General features: G+C 39.5%; 1 protein-coding gene across 5 annotated transcripts in view; it reads right to left on the reverse strand.

Moving 5' to 3' along the window:
• Lin7a (lin-7 homolog A, crumbs cell polarity complex component) overlaps nt 1-22,110 on the reverse strand; it is a 132,012-nt gene that overhangs the window by 66,645 nt on the left and 43,257 nt on the right. For 2 of the 5 annotated variants that reach the window (XM_041670280.1, XM_041670271.1), the window contains exon 2: nt 15,298-15,416. The exons of 2 other annotated variants lie outside the window; for them this stretch is intronic. In XM_041670280.1, the coding sequence (XP_041526214.1) occupies nt 15,298-15,416 (119 nt within the window). Of the gene's footprint in view, nt 1-15,297; nt 15,417-22,110 lie in introns of those variants that run through there. One more of the 5 variants, XM_041670298.1, reaches the window with a different exon arrangement.

Raw genomic sequence — 22,110 nt, forward strand, 5'->3', positions numbered from 1 at the left:
AAAAGAAAACAAACTATCTCTTTTTATTTTTACATATCAATCCCAGTTCCCTCTCCCTCCCCTCTTCCCATTCCCTACACCAATCCCTCCCCCATCCATTCCTCAGAGAGGGTAAAGCACATTTCTTTGGATACAGTCCTCCCTACTATATCTGGGCTGAGCAAAGTACCCATCAGAAGAGAATAGGTTCCCTACAAGCCAGTACAAGGAGTAGGGATAAATCCTGGTGCCATTGCCAGGGGCCCTGCAGTCTGTCCCATCCATACAACTGTCACCCACATTCAGAGGGACTAGTTTGGACCTATGCTGGTTCCTTCCTTGTCTGGCTGGAGTTGGTGAGCTCCCATTAGCTCAGGTAGACTGTTTCAGTGGGTGTCCCCATTATGGTTTTGACCTCTTGGCTCATATTCTCACTCCTCCCACTCTTCAACTGGACTTAGGGAGCTCAGCTCAGTGCTCCTCCGCTCTGGGTTTCTGCCTCTGTTTCTATCAGTTGCTGGATGAAAGTTCTATGGTGAGATTTAAGATAATCATCAATCTGACTACAGGACAAGGGCAGTTCAGGCACCCTCTCTATTGCTTGGGGTCATCTTTGTGGATTCCTGTAAATTTCTCTAGTGCCAGGGTTCTTGCTAGCATCACAATGACTCCCTCAATCAAGATATCGCTTTCCTTGCTCTCATGTCTGTCCTTCCTCCATCTGGTTTTTCTCACCCTAACTTCTCCCCCTACCCGCATGCTCCCAATTTTGTCAGGCAACCTTGTCTATTTCCCCCCCAAAGAAACTTTTTAAGCAAGCTCTACCTGGCGCTGGCTCTCTCTTCAGTACCTCCCTTCTCTCAGCTGACTTTCACGATTTCCTCTCTTCTTCCCCTTATCAATAAACTTCTCCATAGGCTTACTTTATGTCATGATTTGTTCTTGCTGCCACCGCTAAACTACAACACTACATGGATCTTAATTTTCCTTTAACCCCATATATACTGCTAACGTTTGTGTCAAAGACATTGTGCATTTACCATATGAAAATCCATACAATGTAGTCTTAAACAGAATGAATATTTTTGATTGCTCATTAGCTGACATACACCATATATACTAATTTTTATTGCAATTATAATGGAGGATAATTAATCTTTACCTTCTGTCTCATGAGATATCCGACTCTTAGTAAACTTAATTAACTTTAATAAAAGAAATGGAGAGGGAGAAATCATAAACTTGAAACTACTGTCTTTCAAAGATTAGACTGTGTTCTATTTCTATCTTTCCCCACTGGGCCTCAGATAAAAAAAAAAAAGACAGAATCGAAGTCATCATACTTTTTATAGTACAAGCTCATCATTGTCTAACAATCCATGGGTGTCTTACATTTCTAATTTTTCTATTTATTAAAAAATAAAAACTAACTTTTTATTATTTCACATATCAATCCCAGCTCCCACTCCCTTCTCTCTTCCTGCTCCCTGACCCCTACCCCATCCCCCCAGCCACTCCTCAGAGGGCAAGGCACATGGCTTTGAGAAAGGACCAAGGCCCTCCCCCTTATATACAGGTTAGCAAGGTATCCCTTCAAAGAGAATGGGTTCCAAAATGTCAGTACAAGCAGTAGGGATAAATCCTGGTCCCACTGCCAGTGGTACCCGCAGTCTGCCCTAGCCATATGACTGTCACCCATATTCCGAGTGCCTAGCTTGGTCCCATGCTATCTCCATCTCTGTCCAGCCAGATTTGGTGAGCTCCCATTAGTTCAGCTAAGTTGTTTCAGGGGGTGTTCCCGTCATGGCCCCAAATACTTTGCTCATATTCTCACTCCTCCCACTCTTTGACTGGACACTAGGAGCTCAGCCCAGTGCTCCAAGGTGGCTCTCTGCCTCTGCTTTCATCAGTTGCTGGATGAAGGTTCTATGGTGATATGTAAGACAGTCATTAATCTGACTACAAGGCAAGGCCAGTTCAGGCACCTTCTCCACCATTGCTTAGGGTCTTTGTTAGGGTCATCCTTGTGGGTTCTTGGGAACTTCTCTAGTGCCAAGTTTCTTCTTAGCCCTACAATGGCTCCCTCAATCAGGACATCTCTTTCCTTGCTGCCATCTCAGTACTTCCCCCATTTTGACCATCCCATTCTCTCAAGCTCTCCTACCCCCTCGCCTTCTCCTCTTTTCCCCTTCTTCCCTCACTTTTCCCCAACCCCCACACTCCCAATTGTCTGAGGAGATTTTGTCTATTTCCCCTTCCCATGTATATATATATATATATATATATATATATATATATATATATATATATATTTCTCTTAGGGTTCTCCTTGTTACTTAGCTTCTCTGGTGTCTTGGACTATAGGCTCAATATCCTTTGCTTTACAGCTAGTATCCTCTTATGAGTGAGTACAAACCATGCTCATCTTTCTGGGTCTGGGTTATCTCTCTCTCTCTCTTTCTCTCTGTGTGTATGTGTGTTTGTGTGCCTGTGTTTCTTCTGTCTGACACAGAGAGAAACACAGACACACCGAAACACAGACAGATACACACAAACACACACACACAAAAACCTTCTCATTGAAACAAAAGTGAAAATAACTAGGCTAAATTACACACTATCCATCTCACCACACTCATAGCTGTGACTCTTCAGAGAAAGATAAGTGGATTTTAGTGAAGGAAGAAGTAAACTGACTAGTTAAACAGAGTACCGAGAAAAAAGTTGTGTGTGTGTGCGTTATGATGTGTAATCATGTCATATATGGAAGGGCTTCATGGCTTATTCAGTAAATGAATTTGAAACTGAAGATGTATCCTGATATAAATTTGGATGTGTGTTCACACTTATATGCAAAAGTAAACTCCAGGTGCATATGTTTGAAAAGTAAAATTTTTGGTAGAAAATATAGGTAAGTCTGTAGATGTTAGGGTTGGGAAATATAAGATTTCTGAAGAGCACAGATTATTTTAAAAAGTGAACATGTAAAACTAACAATTTTATTAAGGAAAGGCATCTTAAAAACGAACAAAAGACTGCCATGGTCTTGTGTGTGTGTGTGTGTGTGTGTGTGTGTGTGTGTGTGTATCTGTACGTGAGTGGAGGCAGACATATACCCCTCCTTTTCACCTTAAGAGTCTCTTGTTTTGCCTTTTAATATGCCAGGATAACAGGCCAATGAGCTTCCACAAATTCAGCCTCCAGCTCCCATCTTGCCTTAAGAGCATTGGTTCTCTGAGGGCTCTAGGAATTCTGGCTCAGATGTTCGAGCTTAAGTGACAAGTTGTGTGCTCCCTGGGACACCTCTACAGCTCCCATCGTCTATTCGTATTAACTACTCTTGTACCTTTTAGCCCATTCCTGCATAAATAGTCCTGGGCATTTGTGGTCATCTAATATGAGACACTTGTGCATCATTCCTCAGAGTTAAAACGGGAAATAAGTCAAATGACAATCCATGGGAGGGTAGATTAAGAAGGTGTGTTATCACTCACAGTAGAATTTTAGGTGGCAGTCAAAACAAATGAATCACTGGAAATCAAAAAATATGGCTAAATCTTAGCAGGTACTGTTAATTAAAAAAAACTTGATGATTTCATGCACGTAAAATCAAAATAAGTATATTTAAAAATAAATATATATCTAAAATGCATATATGTATTTACACCCATGTATATATATATATGTCTTTAAACCTGGAATATGTCCTTTTGAATGAAAAAGACAGGAAGGGAGGACAGAAGAAAGAAAACAGAAGGAAATAGTTGTTTTGCATAGATTTGGTTAAATATATTGGTAGCAATTTTATTTATTTTTTGATATATGTGAATCACTGTAAGAAATTAAAGAAAGCTCGTTGAGGAGGTACCAATCGGTAAGCTAGCAATTTCAATGGGATTATATAAATAGACTTGTCCCCATCCACGGTGACAATACGAAAGCATGAAAAGGTTAGGTGATTTGTTCAACGGGGGAACAGCACTTGTCATCTACGGTGCTCAAAATAGAAGCTCTGCTTTCCACTCCTGTGGTCAACAGAAGATAGAATGCTGGCTTCCTTTGACTGATATAAAATTCAGCTTCTCCAAGGAGTCTGTTATTCTGAACTACTGTGTAAGGACTTGTAATTACAAGCTTCTTGAACATACTGTTTATCATTTGTAATCGCAAATAAAAGCTTGCAGTGAGTATTTACCCAAAAGTGACGCTCACAGTCTCCAGTGGCATTGCACGCTACTGCGAGGGTCAGTTTAGATAACTTTAAGATCAATGACCCATTAGAGCAATTAGAGACTATGAAGGTTCCTGCCACACAGACCCTCTTCTTGCTACAAGAAAGTGACATGTTGAAAACACTTTACACATCATAAAAATAAATGTGTCTACTCAGATAAAGAAAGCCACAGAAACAGAACTACAGTTGTATTTTATAAAATTCTTTTTCTAATGACTGAGGTAATCACTTTCCTGCTGCATTTTCCCGGATGAAATTATGAATCATATCCTTAAAAGCAAGTGCAATGAGTACATCTATTCCTTGTCGTTATTACAATTATCATCTTAATATGCATAGAATTTATGCAAAAACAGAAAAGTAAGCACATATGGCCAGTAATTATAAGAAGGGATGTTCAGCAATTTAGTGATCAAAGAAATGCGAATTCTCGCTACAATGAGATACCATTTTAGTGGTGAATACTCCAATGTCTTCACTTTCAATTGGTGAATATTTAAATGTCTCACATACAGTTAAATATTCCATTGCATGTGTCGTCCCTATTCCATGCACACACTCACATAATGTTCACGTAGTTTTATCATTCACATATGATGCTATCATTCCTTGTAAATAATATATAACCCACATAAAGAAGGTTGTGTAACTACACAGAATTGCTAAAACTTTAAAGAAGACTAGTAGAACAATATTGTCGTGTTGATCCCTTAATGTCTTACTGGAGAACAGTCATTATTTTGAGGGTAAATAATGGGAAGGTATGCTATGTTTTTCAGAATCTGTTGTGTGTTGCTATGGTTTGAATGTGTCCTTCCAAAATTCATGTGTTGTCACTGTGAGAGGGCCAGGGAACACCACCTTTCAGACTGCTAAGTCATTGTTTATTTATTTGTGGAAGTAAGTCTTTACAAATAAGGCTTCATCCAGCAGACAAGCTAGCCGCCTAGCTTGTCATTCCCACCTGCTGACTTGTGGGTATGAAGAAAAAAGACTCAATAGGTGTTAGACGCTGCCACCTTGCCTCGGGTGTTCTGGTGTTTGTTCCTCATAAACTACACAGTATCAGCTTTTTTTTTTTTTTGTTTTTTTGTTTTTCGGTAGCACCAAAAATTGGACTAAAATATATTTAAGTGCTCATTTATCCCCACCCCCGCATTTATCCTTGATTTGTGTCATATACTACAAAGGATTAAATGACTTTTTTATATAAAAATAGATGATTGCTTCCCGGAGATTAATGAAGCCAAATCCACTAAATCGCTTATTTAAAAAGTTTAATTTTGGTTTATAACAAATTTCATGGAGTAGCACTCTTCATCGGCTTATTCTGATGGTAAGATTTCAAGAGGTTCTTTTGAACGAGAAATTGTTGATGTTATTCTTAGGATTCAATCACTTTTGAGCCTCTTTCAATAGTTGTGGGTGCTTCAAGTTGCAACTTAAATGTCTTCTGATAACAAAGAGGATCAAATACCCATTACGAGCAGAAGGAGACACTTGAGTTTTCTAATACACTTCAGTTGAATTCAAACTTTAGCCAATCCTTTGTCTCCGAGGGAAATGAAATCATCTTGGGAAGTCGTCATCAACAGCCTTTGTTCACCAGGGAAGGCATTTAAATCCTTCTTTTGAATTGGGATGCTCTGAACAGAAGTAACCTTTGACAGAGTTTTGCCCTCCTCCCAGGTGTCTCTAGAGCATCTTGTGGATGGCTGACAATAGGCATCTTCCTTTTGGCTTCCTTGACCCCTCTTGTAGCAGGAAAGACTGTGGGGTTTCTACATCTACCTTTTTCCTCTAAACAGCATGCATTCAGAGTCTCCCAGCAACAGAAGAAACTGTCATTGTAAGGACATGGAACCACTATACCTCAACTTTAAGCCTAACATTTACAAGAATGTCTCATCACTGAAATAAAATTCTCTTGTGAAACTGTTCTAAGATTCTTCTAGTCTCAAAAAATAGAGTGAGACTTCTGACCCTGGTTCAGTCAAATATATGAGCGGTTTTCCTCCGGGGGAAAAAAAAACCATGAAATTTAAGGTAGCTAAAACTGTGTACTTAGTTCAAGTTCTAAATAAAAACTTTGGAAGATAATAGTTTCAAAGACAAAGCTATGTAATGACTAGGACACTTTCAAGGGCCCAGGCAGAGTATCTGTTAGGAAGATGCAAGGCTTTAACACTAATGCATGCTGATGGTGAAAGCGATAAATGCCCCTGGCTTTATTCACCACACTAAGAGAGCTGGGTTTTAGATGAAGAAATTGCGTATGTACTTCACATACACAGGCTCTGCCAAGACTTCTCTTTCATTAGGGCTTTTGCTTGATTAAAAAGCAGTTCACTGTCGGAAGAACTTGGCCTTTAACAGTATCCAGGAAGCATCACTCATGGGCACCGCGGGTCATTAGCCTTCATATGGTACATAAAATTCAGAGTTTTGCTGCAACAATGACAGTTTTCGCCCAGTTGCACACGGAGTGGGAAGGACACAGCTGTTATTTTCACCACAATTGGCTTCAAAATATTAGCAAAATGTCAGAGTTCAGGAGGAGGATATGTCAAGTGAGCAGAAGTTCTACTTGAGTTTTCTTCTTTTTTCTGAACTCCCCATCAGTTCAAGTATTTCTATACCACTTGACTTGATAAAGTTCTCTAGTTTACTTATGGGTTTTTTTTCCTTGGAAAAGTGTCGAGACTTTCATGATGGTCAAATGTAAGCTTAGTAATGTACTTCCTTTTAAAGTGCATGGATTTTTTATAGTGAAAAAGGAATGTACACTGTGTGATGTAGTTTTGAGAGGTTCAGATATTAGCCCTCCTGACTGTGTGCGCATTGGTAGGAAACCTGTCACAAAACCGTCTGACTTTTGTGTCCCATTCTACTTGGCAATGCAAATCAAATCAAAGGAAACGCGAGGGCCATCAACTTTCTTTGACACTTTCCAATTTTAGTTCAATGTGAAGAGGAGATATGCATAACTATAATGCCAGCTACATTTTCTTTAAATCTGTTCAATGCCTTCATCCAAGGACGATAGTTGTGCGTGAAGAATCCATGCCATTTTATCCATACATAACGAAGATCATTAAAAAATCACTAAACCAGAAAAAACCCAACCCCCACACATCCACACATTTCCCCATGAATAACTGTGGCTTTTGTGAAATAAGGGAAGGAAGCAATACTAAAAGTTAAATAAAAAGTGACATATATGAATATATACATCTATGTGATAGCTCTTGCTTTACATGTTTATACATGACTCTCAGTTTAGGATTTCCTCTTACTGAGAATTCACATATGGCCCAATAATAAATTAGCAAACTCTTTCTCTGTTGAGGGGCTAATGTCTAGAATGTTCAAGAAACTTAAGAGAAATTATTTTTGGTAATTTAATCTAATTTGCAGGTAAAAGGATGGAAATGAAAAAGATCATCCAGAGTAAGGTAGTCCAGAACTAGAAAGACAAGTATGGTATGTCCTCACTTATAAGTGGATATTATCTGTAAAGGATAATCATGCCACAATCCACAGACAAAGAGAGGCTAAGTAACAAGGAAGACTCAATGTGTGTGTGTGTGTGTGTGTGTGTGTGTGTGTGTGTGTGTGTGTTTGGGGCAGGGGGAATGCATGAATCTCTCTGGGAAGGGGAAATGGATTTATTGGGTTGACTGGGGGTGGGTGGGGTTGAAATCAGGAAGAATGGGGGGTGGGTGGAGAGAGTTCTCAGAGGGATGACTGGAATTGGGGAGCATTTCAGATGTGATGTGGAACCCTAATGCAAAGGAAATTCCCTGGAATCTTCTACGATGATCCTGGCAAAGACTCCTAATAACAGAGGATACAGAGCCTAAACCAGCCATCTTCTGTAATAGGTAAGGCTTCCTATGGGACTGGAACATCAACACAGCCACAAAACCTTTTCAACCTACAGTTTATCCTGCTTGAATAATGGGCTGGGGCTACGATGGCGCAGAACTTGTGCCAGTGGCCAACCAATGACTGGTCCGATTTGAGTCCCATGCTACAAGAGGGTGTCCACACCTGACACTGCCTGAGTGGCTAGGAACCAGAGGCTGGACAGCCCAGAGACCTAGGATTTAAACAAACACAACTGGGCAAAAACAACACAAAATAAATCAATGACGTGATTCCTAATGAAATTCTGCTATACTCATAGACTGAAGCCTTAGCCCAGTCATCATCAGAGAGGCTTCATCCAGCAACTGATGGGATCAGATGCAGATTCACAGTCAAACATTAGGCAGAGCTCGGAGGATTTTGTAGAAGGATTGTAGGAGAAGGTCAAGGACATCACAAGAATATGGTCCCACAGAATCAACTAAGCAGGACTCAGAGGGACTCATAGAAACTGCAGCAACACAAAGGGAGCCTGTATGGATCTGAGCTAGGTCCTTTACTTATGCATTACCGTTATATTAGCTTGGGCTTTAGTGGGACTCCTAACAGTGGGAGTAGGGGCATCTCTGACTCTTTTACTTGCTCTTGGGACCATTTTTCTCCTACTGGGTTAGCTTGTCCAGCCTTGATATGAGGGTTTGTGTCTAATCTTCTTGTAACTTGTATGCCATATTCTGTTGATATTCCTGGGAGGTCTGCTCTTTTCTGAAGGGAAAGGAGGAGAAGTAGATCTGAGGAAGAGTGGGAGGTACAGGAGAGGGACTGGGAGCAGCGGAGGGAGGGGAAACTGCAGTCAGGATACAAAATAGGAGAGAAGAATAACTTTCAAAAAATGGGTGAGAGAGCACAGTGTCCATTTCTTAAAGTATACAAAGGCCATCATCACTAGAGAAATAAATACACAGGGAACCATAATTAGCTACTACATTACTCTAGTTGGCTGGCTGTTATCAGAGCGAGCTAAAGGTTACTGAAATTATCCAGCAAGGGGGAGAGGAGGGTTTATATGAACACTGTTGATAGAAATTCACATTTCTAAAACTACTTTGAGAAATGTCATGAAAGTTCTTCAGAAAATTAAAAATAGAACTAATGTATGATTCAGCATTTCCAGTCTGGGAATATACCCAAAGGAAATTAAATTGGAATGTGAAAGAGATGTCTGTGCTTCTATGTTTATTGAAGGATTATTCACAAGAACTAAGAATTAAAACAAAGCCGGCAAGACAGTTCAGTGACTGGGTAAAGACGCTTGCCACCAAGCCTGATAATCCAGATTCAATCCCTGGGACCTACATGGTGGAAGGAGAGAACCAACTCCTGCCATTTGTCCTTTGATCTCCACACAAGTCTCATGGTATGACCCTCCCTGCAAATACATGTAGAGGTTTCCGAAGTATGAAAACAATTCAAAATCTCTAAAAAAAGAGGCATACATAGATAAGATGTGGTACACACATACAGTGGACTAGTATCCAGGCCTAAAACATGGATGAATTCTATTATTTGAGACAATATGGATGAACTTTCGGGGCTTTATGTTAACTGAAAGAAGCTAAGCACCGAAGAACAGATGCAGTAGTGAATCTCAGTGGTCAGTTTGAATTAGACTTGAAATTAATAGCAAACACGCCTCTGGGAATAATGTGAGAAAAGAATGTCCATCCTGAGGGTTGGAGGTACTAAACTATTAATTTGGATTGAATAAAAACTGGGAAAACAAAGCACAACAAGCAAATAAAAACAAACAAGAAAATCCGAGGAGTGCCAGCATTCACCTCTCTGGGTTCTTATAGAGAACGCAAAGCGATCAGCTCCCTCCTCATTTACTGAATTTGGATCACTTGCCTTGTTAAAGCATGAACCCAAATCTCTTTCTTAAGTTGCTTCTTTCAGGTGTTTTCTTAGAGAAAGTAGAAAGCTAAGTACAGCAACAAACACTGCATAATCACACTCAGATGTGAACTCTAAAAGTGGCTCCTTTGAGGAAAGAAGAAAAACAACATCTGGAGACAGAGGGGTGTGCAGGGAGGGGGTTACCACAGCCAGCAGAAAGAAGGTCTGGTGTTCTGTACAGTAGGGAGATTACAGTTAACGGGAAGGTTTGCTTTTTTATTTAAGAAACTCTGGAATACTGTCAACACTGATAAACGATGAAAGCAATAGATGATACTAGCCATACTGATTTGATCAATATATGTATCAGACATCACATCATGTCATCGCAATAAAATCTCTCTGTCCTAAAGGAGCTTGAAATATATCCTTTTACCTCTGCTGTGGCTATAAGCAGATCCCTTCATTTCAATAGAACATATCAGTGGATATTTTCATATGCTTTGGTCATCTACATCCTTCATTTGTTATCTGGTTCTGTGCCATGGTTTCTTGTCTCTCCTATTACTCAATCAAATGGGCTAACAAGTCTTATGTTAAACACGATTTCTCTCCTTTTGACACATTCATTAACCTTGCCTTGCCATTATTTGACAAGGTATCCAGGTCTCTTACTATGTTTCGTGAGCTACTTTAAAAACAATTCTGTGTGTCAACATGTCTCGATATCTGGAACCTCTTATTAAAACCTTTAGTTTTTCATGGTTAAAAAAAAATGCAAGGATACTCTCTTTCCTTAACTAATATTTCTACTGAAATATATCAAAATACTTCAATTATTGTCACAAGACCCTTAGTTAGGGTTTCTATTGCTATGATGAAACCCTTGACCAAAAAGCAAGTTGGAGAGGAAAGGGTTTATTTCCTCTTACATTTCCACAACACTGTTCCTCCTTGATAAAAGTCAGGTCAGGAATTAAACAGGGCAGGAACCTAGAGGCAGCAGCTGATGCTGAGGCCACAGAGGGGGTGATACAGGGTTGCTCCCCTGGCTTGCTCAGCCTGCTTTCTTACAGAACCCAGGACCACCAGCCCAGGGTTGGCACCACCCACAACAGGCTGGGCCCTCCTCCATTGATCACTAATTGAGAAAATGCCTTACCTCTGGATCTCTAGTAGGTATTTCCTCAATTTGACTCCTTCCTCTTGGATGACTCTAACTTGTGTTGAGTTGACACACAAAATCAATCAGAACAACTGACCCCTAGTTGGTACCAGAAGTGGGGTATTGCTGTAATAATTCTGACCATGTTTTAAGGAGGATTGTGGAAGGCCTTTGAAATTTTGGACTAGAAGAGCCATTAGGTATTGAGAGCTCAGTGGAATATTCTTTAGAACCCTGGAAGATAAACCTGTATGGCAGCTCCCAGAACTAGGAATAAATATGGTTATTCACATATCTTTTTCTTTATCTGACATACAGAGCATGAAATCTTAGGGGACAGCATATGTCTTTGTAATCATTTGCTAATTTGAAATCAAACATCACCATTTTGAAAGCATGAAATTTGAATCTCAATTTTAAAATGTAGGCCATTCTAGGTAACTATTCAGTGTAGAGCTAAAACACATTGGAGTTACTTTTTTTAAAAAAAAATTACAAAATAAGCAAGTGCTGTACAATCTTTAGTTCATCTCACATTCAAATTCTTTTGTGAATATTCTCCTACCTACCTGTATAGATGTGACTCATTGGAAAAACATAGTATCACATATTAAACCTTTTCTTGGTCATGTACTCTGAGGTCACAGTCACAGAATGGGTACAGTTTAACCAGAAATCGGGTTCTTTCAGGGTTTGTCAACAAAAAAGTACAACCGAAAAATCTGCTGATGTCTGTGTGCAAAGTATGATGCTGTGTATGGCTTGGCTTATTAGTGAGTATGTTGTACCTATCTACTAATAGAGCAACACCTTCGTCAGCTGCATAGGCTGATAGTCCCCTCTAAGTACTGATGTCAACATTCCTTGTTTTTAGACTTTAGTATTACAGATTACAGAAAAATAGTTAAGAAACTTTCAGTTTTTTCAGAGCATTGATTTTTCACCTAAAACACATGAAATCTCAAATTCTTTTCCTAAAAGCATGGAGCATATACCAAGAGTTGATTCAGTAGTCTCACCTTGCACATATAGCAAAATATGAAACTATCTCATACAATAATAATTATTGTTGAATTTATATAAGGCAATATTTACAAATGCTAACCCTACTCTTTTGTTTTGAGCACTTGTGTGACTTATACCTGGTTTTCCTCTGTTAGCTATGACCCATAATGCAGTTTAAATTTTAGGTAACAAATACTTCTGGGAAAAAGTCAGAGAATTTAAGAACAAAAATCCTAAGATCATTTAAATGTAAAGCAAAGATTCCTTACTCATTATCAGCCACACAGAGATCAAGAATGAAAGCCCTATTGACCCATGCTTATTTAACTTTTGGATATTCATTGCCAGACCTCCTAGAATCAATTTTTTATTGTCTTTTGATTCCCCTGTCTGGCAACACATACTTATATTTCATAATGTATTGCCATTGAAGGTGTTTTCACGATGATACTAAAGCTGTTGTGTTACAATTTTGCAATTGCTTCCCATATCATATGTAATGCAATGCAGAGATAACAATGACAATAACTACAGACTGTAGACGCACGATCGATTCTAAATCACTGCTACAAATGCCAGACAAGAACAAAATTAGAACTAAGTACTTAGTGTGAACATAAAAAATACTCTCAGCAGCCGGGCGGTGGTGGCGCACGCCCCTAATCCCAGCACTCGGGAGGCAGAGGCAGGTGGATCTCTGTGAGATCGAGGCCAGCCTGGTCTACAAGAGCTAGTTCCAGGACAGGAACCAAAAAGCTACGGAGAAACCCTGTCTCGAAAAATCCAAAAAAAAAAAAATACTCTCACCATTTCAGGTTTGTACAGTGTAAAATAGTCATTTTTGCTTACATTCTCTTCTTTATGAACATCTTTTTGTATTCTTGACTGGTTAGCATGTATGGACTGCATAAATAGTGTACTTCATTAGGACATTTTCATGCATGTCTGTCCAAATGTCAAGACCCAAATGCAGAACCAACAGATACTTCTATCTCTCCAACGTTATGTCCTCAATTCATCAACAATTCATTTTTGTTTCAGAAACACATGAAGCATTTGACAACTTCCTATTGTACTGCCACCACAATCCATCTCTCATTTGACATCCTCATTACTTGGTTTCTGGTTCCTGGCCTCTTGTTTTGACATATGTACAAGTGTTTGTGTTTTTTTTTTTAATAATTAATTAATTATTTTGGTATTAGCCAGAGAGACCTTTCCCAAAGCAAACCAAGTTTGGCCAAAAATCTCCCAGAAAACCTTACAGAGAATAAAGACCAATGTTTGTATATGACCTAAGAAGCTCTGTGTAACCTGCTCTCCAGCTGTTTCTAAGGAATGTATCTTGCCCATTCCATGAAAACTTGCTGCCTTGTGGAGTATTTATTCATGCATTGAGACCATTCTTGCCTTTGAGGTTTTGCATTTGTGATTTGCTGTGCCTGAAACACCACCCTCCTCAGGATGTGTGTGACTTTTTTAAAAAATATTCAATTGTACTTTTTCCTCCCTGGCCTTCCTAAATTGTTCAAGTCTTGTTCCAACCCTTTCTGATCCACTTTTCTCCTGCCTATGGCATCGTCACTCGCTCATGTTCTATTGTAAGCTAATCTATCACTATTTTATTTCATGAGGAGTGCAAGTTTTGTGAGCATAGAGACTCGGAATTGATAGTTACTGAGCAGAGATACATGTCTTATGTGCCTTGTCCGTGAGTCCCTTCTGCAGAAATCAGAATACTATGACAGAGAAGAGATGACTTAATTTCTAAAAAAGGAAGAGTTGGCTCCAAATTCTCAAGAGATTACACAATCCAAAGGGAAAGAAAAAAGAGCCTGGAGAACATAGCTGCTACTTTGACAGCATTCACACGAGGTTATCTGAGGTTATCCAAGGGTTTCTCGGTGTCATATACTTTTTGTACTAAGGGGAAGACAGCCATAGAACTAGTACATGTTGAGAAATTTCCTTCAAACCCTTGCTCAACTGATAGGCTGAAAATTTAGGAATATAATTATAGTTATTTATTCCAGCTTTGTTCAGTATTAACAAAAAGCAAATAGCAAACAGTGTCACCTGAGAAATTCTAAGCATAAACATTGTAAGTCAAACCCCCGCCAAGTCTCAACGCTAAATGCATGGCAGAGGCTACAGCTTAAATCTACAGAGTATGTGCATGCCTGCTGCAGTCAACCAGGAAGGTCTTTTGGACCTATCAGTGACCCATAAACCAGCATCATTCACTTGCAGCGTTACAAAAGAAGATTGAAGCCTCGTGCATCTGTCCTTCAGAGGCATGCTCTTGGCACTATAACAAACTCTTCCTGGTGTTCAGTGGGTTCATATAGCCTTGAGGAAGAGACCAGTAGAAGACCCATCAGCTGGGTCTCCTAAAACAACAGCTACGCTGTTGTATTTATAGACTCTGGGCTCTGATTAATTGAGTTTTATTGAGTGAGTGACAGGTAAAGTATAAAAGGTTACTAAATAAATGAGCTAGCTTATATTTCTGAAGGATGTTTTCTTGTGAGCCATTAAATTAATCAGTTGAGTAAGTCGATTTTACCACAATCCAATTTAAGGGATTTAAATTGTCATGTGAGCACAATTGTTTTTACCTTGCTTAACAAAAACAAAACTAAGCCAGGAAGCATTATGCAGACTTGCTACAAGGCATGCCAGTCTATTTGGAGATTTTTCCATTATCACACTAGACATTGCCATTTAAGTAGCCATAACTTCAGTTGGTAGGAAGTTACTCTTTCAGGCTTAACTATGAAAGATTTACTCAAGTGTGCCCACAAGAAATGACCTCATTAATTATGATTATTTCTCCTTGAATCTCTGGGTGGCTCCACGGGACTGCTGAGTAGTTCAGAATACACACAGGCACCTGCTGAAGCAGAGCCTTCTCTGGTATCATAAAAAAAAATCAACATTTGGTTTTATATAAACGTATAATTTCTGCCTGGGTCTAATTTAAGAGTTTAGCAGACTAAAGTGTGTTTTATCATCTGTCCAAGGGGCTAAAAACGGAAAGCAAAGATGTACATCTAAGCTTAACAATTTCAACTGTTTATATGGGAAAACATGCTTTCTACCCAGAAGACATATGGCCTAATGTAGTTGTTAAAAATCTGCGTCCTACCTCTCGGATTGCTGTACAAAACTCACTCTGAAGCACCTTTTTAAGAGACTGTAGCTTGTGCACAGGTACTTCTCCGGATTCTTGAAGCTTTTCCAGTAGTTCAATTGCTCTTGCAACATCTGAGTGGGGGAAAGAAACAATTACCATGGAGACAGAGAATAAATCATCACATCACAAAATGCCATCGTTTCAAGTGAGTGATGACATAGTCCTGGTTGATAATCAGGTGGAATTAATTGTAACTTGGAGCTTATTGGTTTCATAGGCCACTTTAACTTGTTAAATGTTAAGTTTTTGCTTATATATTTGATGGCAATTCTTAGCATTAACTGAATTAAGTATTCTAAACTCAAGATCTTTCTAACATAGCTTCTTACATACTGTGTGCACACCACAACTTTTTTTTTAGTTTGTTACTTCTTTTTAGATGGCATTTATCACAGATGCAATACAGTACTTATTAGCATGATGATTTGCTTGTGCAGCTCCTGTCTTTGTCTATAAACTCTCTGAGGAAGAAACTTTACTAGTTTACCAAGGTTCCCTCAGTCTGGTACGATGTTAATTATATATGTTTGATGGATGAAATTATTTGACCAACTTTCTCCATTTCACCCCTATTCACTGTTGCGTTGTTCTGGGTCCTTGTTATCTGTTTTCTGTACACCTGAAGTAGCTTATTCTCCAGCGTCTTTGTTTGCTCTACAATTTTACCTTCTCAAAACAGAAATCTGATCGTAGCCTCATCTGCCAGCTTTTAGATCAGTGTCAAGAGGGTTTTCAAATATTAATGTCAAAGGTTAATGTATCAAGACTTATGCTAACTTTTAGAGCCAGCAAATCTTAAATCCCTGAATTATTTCACTTTGCCAAGAGAAAATAATGTAATGAAAGTCCATTTAAAATTATTTATAGTGATTCCTTCCCACACAGTTGCTGTAGTCCTCATCCCACCGAAAAGTCACTTAGGCATTAAACAGTAGGATATTAAGCTTTCAATTCCTAGGCAACTGGCTACAGAAAATATTACATATCACCGCAGTAAGATTAGAAACCCATTCATCCATCCATCCATTTGCTCATCCATCTATCTATGCATCCATCAATTAAAATATCTGTGATACGTAAAACAAAGCTTATCAAGAGTAATATATTTCCTTTTAGAAATCATGGAATTCACCATCTAACAAGAAAAAGATTCTTCAACAGCAGAGTTACCTATGGGAAAATTTGTTACTCTTCTGAATTTGGGCAAACTTAGCATGGGTGTGTGTATCTAACAGAAGCAAATTGCCAAGGAGGGATTTTAGAATCTCCCCCTGAAGCAGCTATTTTGATTGCCAATTGTAGCCCATAGTAAAACAAATCATGAAATCAATGTGACACTGTCAGTTTTCAAAGTCTGTCTTTTACAACGTAAACTGGAAGACGGCACAGCCAATTGGACAACACCAGGCACATCGACAATCAATAAAATACCAGGGGAGACGGTATGCATTTCCAGCACAGAAAATACTCTACCCAGATACCCCATGGGCACAGAGAACTCAGTGTATTTAAAGCTGAGCTCATTATTATTTTTTCCTTGAAACCAGCTCTTCTTTGCCTGCATTGCATATTTCCATTAATAGGACCCCGAGCAGCCTGACTCCCAGGCTGGACTGCGGCAGCATCTTTCACACTCACCCCCTCAGGCAGTTAGTCAGCAAGTGCTATGGATCCTCTCTACAAAGCACCTACTGAATGGCATCCTCCACTTCATTATTTCAGGGACGCCTTCGTCATTTCTCACCCGTGGTCCAGGAACGTACCCTGACTGATTTCCTTTCAGTTAGTCCCTTCGTGTTCAGACTACCCACTGCGCTGCTTCTCGGGTAACTCTCCTGGATGACAAAGCTAGGTCTTAGCCCCTTGCACATAAAACTTCACTGACATCCTGTTACCTGCTGGATAAAGTGCAGGTCATTTGGCGGTTTGTTGAAGGCTTTAGCAATCAAAATCCTTTCCTGCATTAGTAAATCCCACCACCCCCAGGCTGTATCTTGGAAATCCATTTTTTTTTCCATTTCTAAAACAAGTAACAGAATGTCACACTGTCATAGCACATTTCCTGGCCATTGGCATGCAATCCATTCATTCTTCTTGTAATTTTGCCTTTTTTTCTGTGTGTGAACAGAAACACGCAACAGAGGAGAAAGTCCCTTCCTCTTGTTTTGGGGGCATGTGCTTTCTAAGGGTCCCAAACATGGGGTAGGGCATATATGGCAAAGGCATATTTTATCCTCTGGGAGGCTGGACAAGAGTAACACTAAAATAACTCCTAGGTTGGTGGTGAAAACAGGAAAAGGGTGAGGGGTATTTTAGGCAAACAGGATCCGTGAAGATGGAAGGCTTAATTAAAGGACTGGGCCAGTTGTGGTTCAAGTTGAAACAAGAGGGAATGTACCAAGAGATGGAGTAGTGAGAGGGCGTCTTGTGGAGGATATCTTGGTGCTTGTAGGGGAGACCTAGCTCAAAAAGCATCAGGATGTCTTCACTGATGCCTGTGTTCCTTTCAGTACTCCTTGTTCACTCCTCTGTTACACTAGTCCTTATTATCACTCTGTCTCAGTTTGCACACCTGTCTTCCTCCTTTATCCCTGGGCATTTACACATTTCTTACTTATGTGTTCCCATGTTTGTGTGGAGTGTGTCCATGCATCCATGTGTGTGCTGGTGTGCAGGAGTGTAAGATGCCTGGCCCCATTGGTCTGTAGTCTCAGGAAGCAGAGAGATGAATGTCAGTGTTCAGCTCGCTCCCTTCTTTCTATTCAGCCCAGGACCCTTCCCCGGATGGTTCCAATCACATCCAGCAGGTGTTTTCTTTCTTCATTTGACATCTTCTGGAAATAATACCCCCAGACCCAGCCAGGCATCTTTCTATGATGATTTGAGATTGAGTCTAGTTGAGAGTGAAGATTAACCATCACAGCTGTATACTATAATCATCCAGGGAGCTTTTAAAACACAGATGCCTGGTGCAATCACATGCATGGGATTACAGTGTGGCTGGCTCTGCATGGTATCTGGACACGAGGCTCAAACGCATCCAGGGTAGATACATCTAGATGATCTAGTCAACGTGATGTTGTCAAAGTCCCTCTGAGATTATATTGTGCAGCGAGGGCTGTTAAAAGCCTGCCACAGATTAAATGGTTCAAAATAGAATTGTTCCTGAGACCACTAAGAGAGCTGACTGAGGCGCAGGCTCCTAGCCCTCATTCTCATTTGAGAGACTTTGATTGAGAGGGTGAGAAAATAAGACCGGAGTATCTTATTTATAAAAAGTGTTCGAACTGACCTTGTATAAATACTGGTTCATTCTTTCCTAAGTAATACATTAGAACAAAGTGAACTTAGTTTATTTCATCCCTAACAAAAAGCATTGCATTCTATTACTTTTTGAGATAGCATATAAAAACGATGCTAAATTGGGTTCTTCAAGGTGTCTCAGAATTACCGATAAAAGCCCAGGGTTTAAAGTGATAGCGTTGAGCACCACTTCATTTTAGTACCGTAAAAAGTGACATGTGAATTCTGACCAATGAACTCCAAAACTCTGAGTAGTATCCACTCTCCTTGTTTTTAAGATTCCAGGTGGCTTCTATGGCAATGCAGGCATTAGAAAAATACTGTTCAATAAGATTTCTGAAGGAAACTAGACACAATTCGAGTATGGCTTACTGAATCTTAAGTTGGTTCTGTTATATTGCCTCATTATATGTTTCCCACTCCTTACATTGGGTACCTGGGTGAAGACAGACATTTTCAAGGAGATTTCTTATTAATTTTTGACAGAATCACAGAACCTTTGCGTCTGCCCCATTAACCAAGTGTAGGAGGAGGTCCCAGAAGAACAACTGTAGATTGTGGAAGTTCTGGGATAAAGAGAGACATCTATTGGCTGCATAGGCTTGGGGATCATAACCAGCCAGACTTCTATGTCTATCTGAGCAGCTTAGAGAATCTAGGAGGAAATGGATACTGGGCCTTGAGCCTTCTTGCTGATATCAGTACACTTGAGTCCTGCAGTATGAATTCAGGGAGACTTAGTAGGTGATAAAAGATAAAGGGCGTCTAAGAACCAAACATGGAAAACTTTGGGCCCTCCGTTGCAAACCAGGCTGGTGCTACTGATAAGCAGACATGAGACCTGGACCTGTATACAGTATCCTGATTTTGTACCAAAAAAAAAAAAAAAAAAAAAAAAGACCTTCAAAATCAAGATCCTGGAAGGAAGATAAAGAAGCTTTTGAGTCCTCTCAATAGTTAAAACGACTGCAATGAAGAATGTGCCATGTGTATCAGAGCTCTATTGAAGTTCTTGCTGAGCACGCCCCTGTATTTATTTCATGAAACCTAAATCGATTACTGACATAAAAGCTTGAATCTACTACTGTATCTTATGGTAGGACAGAAACTGGATAAAGGCAGGAAGGACTGCTAAACAACTACCAGAAAAAGAAGATGATCAAATAGTTTTTCTTCCTGAAACCTCCACTTTATCGACTCTTAATACTGCCATGCCACCATGAAAAGAGGACACCTGGGAATCACGCTTGTAAACTACCTTATATCTTTGGCTCTATTCACCCTCCTCTTAAAGGCAATGGCACACTGTAATTGAACATCTGCCGTTTGCGACTCTTAGTCCATTTGCGGATGGTTTAGGAGACTGCTGCAGAATGGATAATTCATGAAGAACAATTTATTTCACATAGTGATTCTTGAGGCAGAGAAGTTCAAGATCAAAGGGCTGCAGTCTAGCTAGGGCTTTCTTGCTGTATCATAATACAGCAGCGGCTATTACGTGGGAAGCAAACGAGACAGAGCTAGCTTCCAGAAGAGAGCCCCTCTCAAGAGAACGAGGCCACATCTACAACAATGGCAAACGCTGATGATCATTCCAGCCACAAAGGATGAGCTAATGACTCATCCCTCTCAAAATGTCCCGGTTGCTATTATTGTCACAATGGCAATTAAACTTCAATATTGATTTCACAGGACTAGTCAAACCTTAGCATGCATCTGTGCCTCCCTCCCATTTAGGTACTTCTGATGTACACAATGCATTTTTTTTCCATCTCAAGAGCTGCAAAACAACCCTGGAGTTTAAAGTTCAAACTTTCATCTAAATCAGATATGGGGTGACATGCATGAACCCATGATTGAACCTTAGACAATTCTCTTTATTGGTGAGACATATGACCTAAAAACATAATCTACGTTCAAAATACTGCGGTAAGACTGGCCTGAAATAGACATGAGAACACCAAAACAGAGAAATAGGGAAAACACCTAAGACTGCTAGTTAATTTTATATTTATCACAAATTACAAATAAGGCTAAAATGTAATCATAAAAACACATTAAATTCTGTATTTTCCCATGGGAAGTAAAAATAAAGACAGATATCCTGAGTAAATTGGGAGCATGGGGCCCATGGGAGAGGGCAGAAGGGGAAGGAAGGGGAAGATAGGGGAGCAGAGAAAAATATATAGTTCAGTAAAATAAAAAAAAATGAAAAATTCTGTATTTTTCATGGTGGACACAGAAGTATAGAAATTAGAATATTGTGTCTATAGGTTTACACTTTCCTTGCTTCTCCTATTGTCCTGTTGAGTACTTGGCTCCTTTCTACCCATATCAATCATTTTAGCAAATGGTTGCATGGTCATCCCATTTTCATTCTTTCCCAAACAAAATTCTTTCCTTTACACATATAAATTTCAAACTGGACGAATCTTTTTTTTTTCTGACTTCCAATTTCCTTTTAATTCTGTCTTCCATCTTAAGTAACTTATCTGCCATCTCGCAATGTATATAGTTAAAAGTAGCCATGCAGCTGCCTGACTGCTGCTTAGATGTTTATTTCCCTGCTAGATATTTTAGTCCATAACACTCAAGTTCTACATTCCATAAAGCTTTAGCACATGGGCAACATTCCAGCAACTTCTTTGCTGCCGGTTAAGAAGAACAGCCTTTGCTTGAGTCTCCAGCATCTTATTTCTCATTTTGCTCTGAGACCTCATGGTCTTTACTGTCTGTATTTCTAGCAACAGCCTTACCATGACCACAGTAAATAATTCTGAGAAGTTATACATTTTCCCTCTTCTTTTCTGCTTCTGAGCTCTCATTAGAAACACCCTTTGTACTTGTTCACAAGAACACAGCCTGTTGCTAACCTCTTCCAAACTCTCTTAGACTCTCTGCTTGGGTACCAGTTTTAAATCTGCTCTTCATTTTCTGAAAGGGGTTGCTGCAATAGCTCCTCATCTGGATACCAATCCACGGCTGTCTGTTCTCTCTGACTATAACAGAAACTCATGGAGTGGACCACTTATAGAGAAAATCAATCTATTTTTCACAGACCGAAAAGCTGGTGAGTCCATGAGCATGATGCAGATAACAAGGAACATTGTGTGCATTATAGCATAGGCGGAGGAAAAGCAAGCAACACAAGTCAGAATTCATCCTTAACGTAGAATTATTGAGAATACATAGCTCAATCTCTGATTAATGGTATGGATTCATAATAAGCATGGCCCCTACTTATCTAATCACCCCTCAAGGATTTTTCTGATTAACATTTCAACTGCAATTCATTCAGCAACAATATGTGGGGAGGGGCACTAAAACTACAGTATAAAGCCATTATATGTTAGTATTTTTGGAACTTTTAACCCATTTATCTTCACACATATTTGTAAATGGAACAAATATCTATGTTGTCATCAGAGTTATGGAGGGTTTAAGGAACTCACTAGCAAACGG

This window comes from Microtus oregoni, unplaced genomic scaffold (assembly GCF_018167655.1).
Source record: "Microtus oregoni isolate MIOR12 unplaced genomic scaffold, Mior012 000001F_ref0000356, whole genome shotgun sequence".
Taxonomy (NCBI): Eukaryota; Metazoa; Chordata; class Mammalia; order Rodentia; family Cricetidae; genus Microtus; species Microtus oregoni.